Source organism: Paralichthys olivaceus, chromosome 5 (assembly GCF_024713975.1).
Source record: "Paralichthys olivaceus isolate ysfri-2021 chromosome 5, ASM2471397v2, whole genome shotgun sequence".
NCBI lineage: Eukaryota > Metazoa > Chordata > Actinopteri > Pleuronectiformes > Paralichthyidae > Paralichthys > Paralichthys olivaceus.
In genome coordinates, this window is record NC_091097.1 from 24171082 (window position 1) to 24183228 (window position 12147).

General features: G+C 41.1%; 1 protein-coding gene across 4 annotated transcripts in view; it reads right to left on the reverse strand.

The window, feature by feature from the left end:
• The window catches only part of smg1 (SMG1 nonsense mediated mRNA decay associated PI3K related kinase), a 70010-nt gene that overhangs the window by 51622 nt on the left and 6241 nt on the right, over positions 1-12147 (reverse strand). For 3 of the 4 annotated variants that reach the window (XM_069524943.1, XM_069524944.1, XM_069524941.1), the window contains exons 3-13: positions 11346-11498; positions 9848-9981; positions 8678-8736; positions 7289-7502; positions 6827-6952; positions 6629-6701; positions 3569-3666; positions 2971-3144; positions 2070-2291; positions 1731-1832; positions 454-744 (exon numbers count right to left, since the gene is read on the reverse strand). In XM_069524943.1, coding sequence (XP_069381044.1) covers positions 454-744; positions 1731-1832; positions 2070-2291; positions 2971-3144; positions 3569-3666; positions 6629-6701; positions 6827-6952; positions 7289-7502; positions 8678-8736; positions 9848-9981; positions 11346-11498 — 1646 coding nt within the window. The remainder of the gene's footprint in view (positions 1-453; positions 745-1730; positions 1833-2069; positions 2292-2970; positions 3145-3568; positions 3667-6628; positions 6702-6826; positions 6953-7288; positions 7503-8677; positions 8737-9847; positions 9982-11345; positions 11499-12147) is intronic. The other variant, XM_069524942.1, reaches the window with a different exon arrangement.

Below are 12147 nucleotides of genomic sequence, written 5' to 3' on the forward strand. Positions count from 1 at the left end.
ATAGGACACCGTAACAGTCTAAAATACTTTTAAATAACAAATCATGAAGCTAGAGACACCTCTAGAAGTTACAAAGGGATAATAAAAAAATACAATTCTTTGAAGCATCTAGATGGATAGATTGATAATCGTTTTATCATAGAATCATAGCCCTCTTAATCGGAATCAGAGGTACCTAGAGATTCCCACCCTTCGAAGCTCTGCTCCTTCAGTAACATGAGGACAGAGGTATTATTTTTGATATTGGCAATGAAACGTTTCGATGTTTATTTTGCTTGGACAGAAAGGACAAGAGACATTTCGATGTTGTTGTCTGCTAGGAGGTGGTATAGCTACTCGCTACTAAAGGTAAAAAATCATTTTAATAGTATATTTCATTTACATGACAAATAGGGTATTACTAGTTGTCACGATATTTAGCTATCAGTAGTACAGAAAAGCATAGTGGCTCACCCCAATCAGCGAGTTCTTGGTGTTGCCAATTGTGGTGAGGGTGCTGAGGTTGAAGATGAGGATGTACTCTGCCTTTTCCAGCGGTAGGGTGAGGGAAGCAAAAGCTGGGTGCTGGATAGTGGGACATGGGTTGTCTTGCACCTGGTCCGAATCAGTGGGCCCCAGGCTTACCATCAAGTTGGACAAGGCACATGCCATCTCACCCAATACCATTTTGTAAGCTGCCTCCAGTGTTGGAATGTTTTTCAGGCCAAGCAGTACCTGGTACACACCATGAACAGCTGACATCACCTGTAAAGTGCAGAAACACAAATATTGACACTTGATATTGTGTTTAATGCTTATTGAACTAAACCTCAATTGTAGCAGATATCAGGCTTCACCCTGACTTGCTGGCACAAGGCTCATGTGGCTGATAGGGAGCAAATTCCTGCAGCCTGGTTCAAACGTGTGGAGTTAAGTGGTCCAGAAGAGTGGGGTTATTGTGGCAGCATATTCATATTTGGAACTACTAAATACTTAATGACTAAATGTTCAACTACCACGTATGACTATCAGGGCTGTAACAATTCTCAAACTGAGACCGAAATCGCAGTCCAAATGTCCAGTTTCGTGCCACCATTCCAGAAGATGGATCCGTGACACAGGAGGTGCAGCCTGTTGAGCTTTCATAAGGTTACGCCCGGGACACGCTGAGCTGCGGAATGGCTACATGTCGCAGTTGTCTGTTGTTCACACTGGCAGCGTGTCTGATGCACTACCTACTGTATACTACTGGTATTTATAAGTACCTACGACTACTACTTATCAGTAGTCATACCAGAAATCTCACAAACGGAGTAGTTATACCAAAAGTTAACGTAAAGAACTTCAGCTGATGGGCAGTGGTCAAGCTTTCTCTTTCTTACACACACACAAACACTAAAACTTATGGGTGTAAGACAGGAACGTCAGTGTCAGAACTAACTCAGATGCTGTCATATGAGGACGATTTTGCAGTCAGGAAACGCAGACTTGTGTCTGTAGAGCTTCCCACAACTGCTAAAAATGTCTGTGCCTGTAGTGCAATATATAATGTCTTTTGCACAGTTTGCAACTTTTTCCAGAATTTCTTTACAATTTTCTTGAATTTTTCCCCCCACCCTTTCCCACGCACCGACCACACCAAAATGAAATAAATAAATGAGGTCTGGACTGAACCATGGATTTGGAGAATAGAAAATACAAACATATATAGAAACTCAAACGGTAACACAACAGCCCACAACCACACACACCTCTTTATCTTGGTGAAAGCGCAGCTTCAGAAGCTTGGAGTCAGGTGCCAACAACTTCTCAACAAAAAACACAGGCAACTTAGTGTTGATTTGGTCCACAATCTGAAAGAAATTGCAGAGACAACAATGACTTCAACATGTTACAGAAAAAACTTTTAACAGCAGGAAAGCTCATATGATTTCCTGACTTCTCTGTCAAAAATATATATGGCTTTGCATTTCTGGGTACCAATCCTCAGCCGAGGTGCAAGGACAGGGCTTACTTGCCAGTCAATTATCAACACTCGCCAACCCACAGACACACAATCTTATTCTGTCAGAAATACTGAGTAACTGTACCAGAGTGAGAAGACTAATCACAGCCAGACTATAGTCTGTGCCACAGGCATGGCAGCAGTCCAGCTGGTCGAGGCCATAAGCTAGGACTGCCTCCATCAGCTGACCACAGGGCTCCACACTGGCCAGCAACACACCGACACACTCGTTTCCTGCTGTGAGAACTGCCTCAGAGAATTGGACCTGCTTAGCCATGGTCACACAGGCCAGAACCCGATTCAGAACCTTAGGAAAACAAAACAGAGAAAAATGATTCCAATGACACACAGTTCTCGTATGGCATTTAAAGTCACTGTCTGGAATGTACAACAATTCACATTCCACTGACGTTCAAGTGCCTTTAAGGTACATACATGACTCTAAGGTATTAATAATTTTACATTTGATTGCGTTACATAGCTAATAAAGACTTAACATTGCATAAAACATGAAGGCTGAGGATTTAGAGGAGATAGTGAGTTGATGCAGGAGAGTGGTCAAGGATGTCGCTTTGTTGACATTAAATATATACTAGTTTCATTTTCTCTACTAAGTCCTACCTTGTCTGTCTACATGTCTGCGTGTGTAAACAGGCAGTGACCCAGGGGAGAAAGCCAAGTAAAAATATGTAAGTGTTGTTGCATAAATGCTCATTATAAATATTGATAAGTTGATAAGTAGGTTTATGTGAAAATAAACAATTAAATTGATGTGAAATGTCAAAAGGCAATCTTCTTCAGAACACAGTATGTGGTTTTGTATGTCTCTGATTACAGTCACAAGAACACTTTTCTATTCTCTACTCTTGATTCACTAAAACGTATTAAATTAATTATGTCTGTAAATATTTAAAAAATGAATAAAAATTAAATTACAAAGAAGAAACACTCAGCCCTCCGTCTGGTTCTCTTTGCGTGCCTCTTACATCTGTGACGTAGACTTCAGTGATGGGTGGACCTCTGAAGGGGCTGAATCGCTCTCCAATGCTGCGGACCACGGTACTGAAAACCCTCAGTAGTGCTGCCAGCTTAGGTAGAGACACTGAGGGAGGGGGAATGTCTTCATCTAGCACCTCGCCTGACACCACATGGCTCAAATCCTAAACAGGAGACTCAGTTTAGCATTCATGCAATATATAATTCCACATTTAATTGTAAAAGAACATACTTTGAACATGATTCCTTGAAAAAAAAAAAAGGATATATTTTGTGACAGAGAATGACGTTGCAGCTGACATTGAACTTAATAACTTGTCAGTGCTACCACATGCTCCAAATAAGCATGAAGCAAACTCCTAGAGGCATGATATGGGCATTTCAATCATAAATGAGGACTTGCTCCCATTGAAAACTACATATTTCCATTAATCTTGTCAGATTAAATACTGAAGTAAATACATTTATATTGTAAATATATTTGGACAAAATAATCAATCATTAGACACTGGATTTGATCAATCTATTATTAGCATGTTTTGGCATGGCTGCAATTCAGTGTGGACTTTGTGTTAAGACTAACTTCACCTCTGCATAAGCCTCCATGTCCTCCAAGAACTGTCCCAGCAGGGTGGTGGAAAAGGTCAAGTCTGCCACCCAGAATTGCTCCAGACTTTGTAACCAGCCTAAACAGACAGGAAGAGAAGAATGGCAGATGAAAACGTCTGCACCTTCATTGTGCTCTTAAGACTGGTATCTACAGGCAGCATACATGGGACAACAGTAACAAAACAAGACTTCTGACAGAAATGTGCAGGTGATGGTGACAATGGTTGGTTGACTCTATATACACTGCTCAAAAAAATTAAAGGAACACTTTGAAAACACATCAGATCTCATTGTGAAAACAAATTATGTTGGATATTTATACTGATATGGACAGTTTAATGTCTTAGGAACAAAAGGATGCCATATCTTTGATGGAAATAAAAGTTTTCAGCCTACAGAGGGCTCAATTTTATAGACACCCCGAAAATCATAGTGAAAAAGTGATGTGGCAGGCTTGTCCATTTTGCCAAAATTCAATTTCTGCAACTCAAAATGCTTCTCAATATCTTGTGTGGCCCCCACGTGCTTGTATGCATGCTTGACAACGTCGCGGCATGCTCCTAATGAGACAACGGATGGTGTCTTGTGGGATGTCCTCCCAGATCTGTCTAAGGGCATCAGTGAGCTCCTGTAAAGTCGGAGGAGCAACCTGGCGGCGTCTGATGGACCAAAACATAATGTCCCAGAGGTGTTCTATCGGGTTTAGGTCAGGTGATCGTGAGGGCCATTCAATTGCATCAATTTCTTCATCCTCCAGGTACTGCCTGCATACCCTTGCCACATGAGGCTGGGCATTATCGTGTATCAGGAGGAACCCAGGACCTACTTCACCAGCGTAGGGTCTGACCATGGGTTCAACGATTTCATCCCGATACCTAATGGCAGTAAGACTGCCGTTCTCTAGCCTGTAGAGGTCTGTGCATCCCTCCATGGATATGCCTCCCCAGACCATCACTGACCCACCACCAAACCGGTCATGCTGAACGATGTTGCAGGCAGCATAGCATTCTCCTTGGCTTCTCCAGACCCTTTCACGTCTATCACAGGTGCTCAGGGTGAACCTACTCTCATCTGTGAAAGCACAGGGCGCCAGTGGCGGACATGCCAATTCTGGTGTTCTATAGCAAATGCCAATCGAGCTCCACGGTGCTGGGCAGTGAGCACAGGGCTCACTACAGGACGTCGCACCCTGAGGCCACCCTCATGAAGTCTGTTTCTGACTGTTTGGGCAGAGACATTCACACCAGTGGCCTGCTGGGGGTCATTCTGTAGCGCTCGGGCAGTGCTCAACCTGTTCCTCCTTGCACAAAGCAGCAGATATCAGTCCTGCTGATGGGTTGAGGACCTTCTACGGCCCTGTCCAGCTCTCCTAGAGTAACTGCCTGTCTCCTGGAATCTCCTTCATGTTCTGGAGATTATGCTGGGAGACACATCAAATCTCCCTGCAACGGCACGCATGGATGTGCCATCCTGGAGGAGTTGGACAATCTGTGCAACTTCTGTAGGGTTAAGAAATCGCCTCATGCTCCCAGTAGAGATAATGACTCTAGCTAAAGCCAACACTAATGGAAAACCAGTCGAAGTTATCAAGAGGGAGAAACTTGAAATGGCCTCCACATGCAAAACCACTCCTATTTTGGGGGTTGTCTCATTGTTGCCCCTCTAGTGCACCTGTTGTTAATTCCATCAACACCAATGCAGTTGAAACTGATTAACAACCCCCTCTGCTACTTAACTGACCAGATAATTATCAAAAAAGTGCAATTGAATTCATGCCATACCCTGATAAAAAAGTGTTCCTTTAATTTTTTTGAGCAGTGTATATACACACACTCATTGCCATGTTGTCCTTATGCATCCCTCTTTAATTTTAACATACATGAACCAGGACAAGTCCCAGTCAGCACACAAATATTGTACAACCACTGCATATACACGCTTTTCCGAAATTACACTTTCTTTCTTGTCTATCAAGTTCACTCACTATGAGAGACGCTCCCATCCAGAAAACTCTCCTGCGCGCGTTCATATTTTTGTATCAGGAGGAGGGAAGAGAGAGGTGGTGAGAAGTCCCAGCAATTTTACAAGAGTTCAGAGACGGTTATTGACACTTTTTACTTATTCTTTGTGAATGCTGAACCGAATGAATCAGTTTCCAAAAGATGAACGCGAGCGGCTCCAGCGAAAGTGAACGCTTGTATTTGTGTGTGTTGTGAGATGTGAGGCACGTTCAGGCGAAGCAGCTGGTCAGTGACTTTGTTAAGAACAGTTGAAACAAACAGTGAGAACGAGGTCATTTACACCGTGTTTTAAGCCTAAATGTCCGCTGATACTTTCAGATGAGGTGCATTCAGGCACCATCGGAAATGCTAACAACCTCATCACGATACAGCTTAAAAATATTGCGATATTTGTTTTAGGCCATATCGCCCAGCCCGGGCCCTCATCACCATAGAGAAACAAGATGTTCATAAATCGCCATTTACACAAGAAACACATAAGAGTAGAAAAAAACCTTTACATTAACAGACCCATATGACAGCTGACTTACTGCAGCCCTGTACTCAGTAGTTCTAATCCATGGTGAATTTCCAGATAATTACTAGAGATGTTGTGATAGTAGTATCTTACTAGTATATTATTTCACCCAAATAAACTCGGCAAGTTTGTCGGAAGTCAATGTTAATGAAAGACAAATGATTAAGCTAAAAAATACTTTATTTCATGTCTATCTGCTTAAGAAGCAGAGTTTAAATAAATGTTGACAATTATTCCAGCTCTTCAGAAAACCTTTTATTTTTATAACCTATTATAACAAATCAATATTTGCCTCATAGGGCTTAACAGCTTGTGCCATCCTCTGCCCTTCATCCTCAACAAGAGTAACTCTCAGGTTTTCATGTGCTTGTTTTCATACAATGTTTAGGTTTTAGAGTGTGACAAATGTGGACAACATCGTACAAAATGACAAGTATGCAATCCAAACATTAGACAATAATTTAAAAAACCTAGTATATATAAATATAAAATCAAACTGACCTGAGACTTGCTGAGTGAGTGCTTGCCTCTGTGTGTGGTCGATATGCCAGCCCACCAAGATGTCCACTGTGTCCTGTGGAAGCAGCAAACATCAGAGAATGGAAATGGTATCGACTAAGTTCTCATTTGATCTCATCCTTTTTGGAACTTTAAGCTTCAAGCATATGCAGCAATACCACTTGCTGCTGAAACACTCACCCTGAAGTTGGTGCTGAAGACATGCGGGTAACAGCGAGCCACCTGAAGAATACACTTTACACTCTGACAAAGCAGCTCTGGTGTGTCCACATTCTCCAGGATGGACTGCAGGTTGCTCATCACCAGCTGAAACACATGACACACTCAGTCCACAAGGATCCACCTACCAGGCACCAGCCAGAACACACTTCCCTTTCCAATTTTATCTTTCTTCACGAACAAGATGGATTTTTAGGAATCTGATGCCAGTAACCTGGTAAAAGAGATTTACTAGAGTTGGAGCATTACAAATCACATTAGATTACTAACTTGGAAGCAAATCCATGCTGTAATAACCTCTCAGGGGATGAGTTATTTGTAATTAAAGTCAATGAAAAACTAGATGATCTCAATTTTAAAAATGCTATTGAAACAAAGCTCAGTCCAGAGTGGTACAAAAATCAAAGTCTCTGTATAAGTTACCTGCATGACGTGAGAGAAGGCCTTCCTCTCTCCAGCGGCCTCCAAAGCACGCTGTGCTGCCAACAGGTATAACAACTTAACCTCGTCACGACCGCTTGAAGTTAACTTGATAAAGAGCCACTTGAAGATGCGCTCAGCCTCGTAGCTGAGCACTGTGCAGAGGATACCAAGGCAAGCTGCTGCTTCCTGACGCAACTCCCACAGCAGCTTACTGCTAAACACATCATCAAAAACATGGGTAAAGAGACCACGTTAGAAGGCAGACATAGGTGGGCAATATAAGTTTTGGTAACCATGAAAATCATGTTATGCATTTCAGAGAGGGTCGTATGGCTGAATTGTGTGTCAAAGGGTGCCCACTTTGGATCAACCCCACTTTTGACATTGCAGGGAGAGTAAATTGATATAAGCCTTCTGATTTCTGTGCATTTAAATGAAACACTAGAATTATTGCACTACGGTTGTGTGTCTGCAAACTGGTGCAGTTTTACTTCTACATACTTTTTCCCCCAGATTCATTTAAGGTCACTGTGAGCTTTGAAATCAATTTGTCTTTGAGTCCATGTGACAACTGATCAAAAGTCATCAACTTTTGATCAGTTGTTAAGCAGTCTTGAGATATCACATTAACGAAGCAGAAATATGTTCTTTGAGACAACTGTGACCTTGACCTCCAACCGAATCAGTTAATCAGTGAGTCAGAGTGTATTGTACCAGACTTAATGAATATCCCTACAGTCAGTTGTAATATATCACATTCAATTGAACATACGGTCACTGTGACTTTGACCACTGACGGTCAAAATCGACGGACGCACGCACGCATTTTTTTTTTGTAGCCACTGCCACAATATCAACATTGATCACCACATGATGGCTTATACTTCACAAAATCACCCAGACAGGGTAAAAACAACATCATTTGGTCTTGACAAACACATGTCACTCTGGATTTTTTGCACATAGAGCGGGGAAATTCATAATGTGAATCTTTTGCCACACTTCATGTTCGTAATCCCAGATGTGTGAGAATATATGTATTCTTTGCAACAAGCTCTTCCAGACATTCGCTGATATTTGATTGCGCCCATGCATGCTCAGCGTTCTCTCACACACACCTGTGCGAATGCATTGTTAATTGTAATTATTTTTGATAAGACGGTGGAAAATTTTCGCGTTACCATTTCTAAAGCCCTGGACTGTTGACCCATCTAGACAGACAACATTTCCTTCAAGGTTGTGCAGTGTGATAGTGAGTGTTACACCAGTCAGAACAGCAAGGGCCTGATCTACTGAGATCCCAAATAAAGAGTGTTAAATTGCATACACGTTTTTACACGTGCAAACCTTTAGTAGATAAGGCCCCAAGAGCACAGAGTTTCCTCTTACCTCTCATTCAAAATGTCATTCAAGATGCTGAGGATGTTGTCCAACTGTTTGACCAGGGTCTGTGTGAGAGATAATACAATATTAGGACAGTGAAGCGTTAGGCACTACTTTGCTTCTATTTAAACACATTTCATTTTACAGTGGCCCTTAATGTATTATTATTTTTCCAGCCCGCATAATAACCTTAAAACAGTGTGCTCTCTATACATGCATGCTATAGTCAGTATTGTCAAAGGTCGTTTCTGAGAGAGCAACAACTAATCTGTTCTGTCATGGAATGGTTTTACAGACTGTTTCTTTAGTTCCAACAAATGCAAGTTGCAATGAGTGGGACATCATCTCTCTCTCAGATCAAGGTGGCATTCATTGCGCACCTTCTGTGTGTTCTTCCTGCTTTGATATTTCTTCTTTGGAGCAAATGTTCTCCTTCAGAAAAAGGTAAGCCCATGTACAAAAACATATTTACTGCAGCCCTACTAGGGTGGCTAACTCTGCACGTTTTATCAGAGAGACCGGCTGCAGTTGTCTTTGGTTAAAATGATAACTGGAGGATTGATGTAATTACACAGCAGTTTTTTTTGAGAATCTATCAATTTGGAATGCACAATCTAAAACAATAAATAGGTTGATATTTAGCAGAATGTGTGCATTTATTCATGACTTCTCATGAGCATTATTTGTAACAGTGATTAGGGATGAAAGGGTTACTGGTTTCATGATAAACCATGGTAAAATTCTGGGCTGGTGCAGCATGTAACTTGTTTGTTATGGGCCTGTGTGAAGTTTACATTTTTTCTAGTTTGATTACTCGGCAGTTTATGAAGCACATATGTTAACATGTTGAAAAAAAAAAAAAGCTTTGCACCCATGCAGTTCACCTGCCACACACAAGACCTTTAGTTAGGATATCAGGTTATATATATATATATACGTTTGCGTAGGTTAGTACTTGTGAAGACCATCATCATTTACTATATGTGTGATTACAAAGTAGCAGAAGCATAATTGCACAGAGAAATGCATTTCTGGTGTGAACAGCCAGGCGCCTGCTCGCACGAGAATTGACGCTTCGCGGAACTTCCGCCTCTGGTGTGTCACTGGCGTTAGTGCACTTGTTCTTATTTCTGTACTGAAGCCAGTAACAAGACAATCTCTAGACTTCTGACTGACCACTTTGCTCTCTCCATGGTTGATGAACTCCCTCAGCTGTTTAAGGGTGGCCAGCCTGCGGTCACGATCGTCCTCCCTGGAGACTCGCCGCAGGATGTTGGCCAGCCGAGACTCCTCTGAGTGAGCCCCTCTGTCTGTAACAACAACGCTGCATGTCAGTAACAACACATACAACAATACTCACTCCACTGATTCTCTATACCATCACATGCTGCCATGTGCACTTTCAGATGCTCATCCTTTATAGTGTGGAGCATGCATGACCCAGCTATAACCTTGTGTTTAATTTGGGAGACACAAATGTTTTTTCAAGGGACAGTCCTACAATTGTATCCCACGTCTTTGTAATGCTTTCAAATCATTTTTTAACTTGGGCTCATCCAAGCCATGATGAGGACCAGTGCTCTCATCTTGTTTTCAGTACCAGGAGTCAAAGGGACAGTTCACTAAAAAAAAAAGATGGGCATTTACACTAAAAACATGTAGATGACGCCGTTTCGAGCTGACTTTGAATGCCGGGGCTTACGGACACTTGGATGGCAACACAGGATCAGTATGGAGGCATTTGCTTCAATTGTATTAGATTTGGCTGCAAACTCCAAAAGTCTTTTGTGGACTCAAACCTTTCACCCACCCCTGCATCGGCATAGTGGTAGATAGTAAATTTACATTTTTCCGTGAACTATCCCTTTAAGTACTCTTGATTCTATGAATAAAATCTGACTTGATTGGGTAGTTGTATAATGCATTAGATAAACAGTTGATTAATGTAAAGTTTTCATTGTGTCTCACCAGTAATTCCAATCAAGCCTGAATTCCAATATAACCTGGGTATGATTAATTTTTTTTTCATAAGAGGTGTATAACCCACGACCTTCAGATTCAGATAAGGGTAATCTTTGGGTTCAAGATCATATTTAGTTTGTGTTTAGAACCACAAATGTGTTTAAACAGCCACTGCATGGAAGTCTAAATATATTTGAATGCCTTTACATTCTTACTGGTATATCTAAATGTTTTACCAGTGAATTCCATACATTGGATGATATTTTAGGTTCCAATTTTTAGGGTCCAATCTTGAAATATTTCAAAGTAGCATTAAATTATAGCCAATCATTTAAAACTGTGCTATATTTTTCTGTGATTGTACCTTTATCCACTGGTGTCAGCTTTCTATTTAGTTCATTACTTCTGTCTGTCAACCAGTTTTTACACTGATAGAGCTGCAACTGAAGCCTAGACTGACACAAATAACTGTTGCTACTGTTCTCAGTAGCAACACTGGGCTTGATTTACAAAGACAGGAGTAACAGGAGTAAACAATTCTGCATTTTAAAAGCATGTCAGGAATCAGGGTTTTCTTCTTAAGCTTAAGGTATTGATGAATGAGCCTGAACATGAGTGCGATGAATACTTCCAAATGGAATGCCATGCTCTCTGTGTGATGCTGCCCTTGATGTAATATTTCAGAATGCTGTCTACTTATCAGAGAGCTTACCCTGTGATTTCCTCATTTCCTTTGAAGCTAAAGCACGGTTTCCATGCTGAAAAGAAATCAAATCCGTTGTCACGTCATTAGGCCTCAACTCTTGCCCCAGCGACTTCCAACCAAAAGCAGTATCACAGACACCTTGAGCAGCTTCATATCCACCTAAGGGGCACAAACAACATTGGGTTAAACCATGTCTTAGAAGGTTTTAGCAGACAAAAGCATGGCTGGCATACCAACAAGCAAAAAGGAGCACATTTTGCTTAATGCATGTTTGAAATTTTAATTCAAGTTTAAAAAAATTTCATGTCAAATTACTCACTTCCTTAAAATGTCTGAGCCTCTATTTGAGACGCTTTGGTTTATTTGAACTTTATTTAAAACTTTTTTTGGACTAAAATCACTCTTGAGGTCCGAAGAGCGGCACACTCTCAGCTGGCATGAAGCATGCCATCTCCAAACCTCCATTTGAAAAAAATATTTTTGTTGGATGTCCTTTGATATCCTCCTCTAGAGGCTGCAATGCTGCAAACAATCCAAAAGAGTTTTGTGGACTCAAACCCCTCACCCACCCCTCCTTTGCCATAGTGGTCCCTTTAAGCACTACTTTGTTGATGGGCTATCAGTGTGAAGAAATATAACATAGGTTAAATCAATTTATAAGCTAACCGTTTATTCAATTTTATGATTCTATACTATATAAAGAATTTCATTATATTCACATTACCATTAGAATTTTGATGTAAAAAAAACCTTTAAATAGCATTCTTAATTTCTACTCCTTCAGAGCCTTTGATAAAGCAATGTGTGG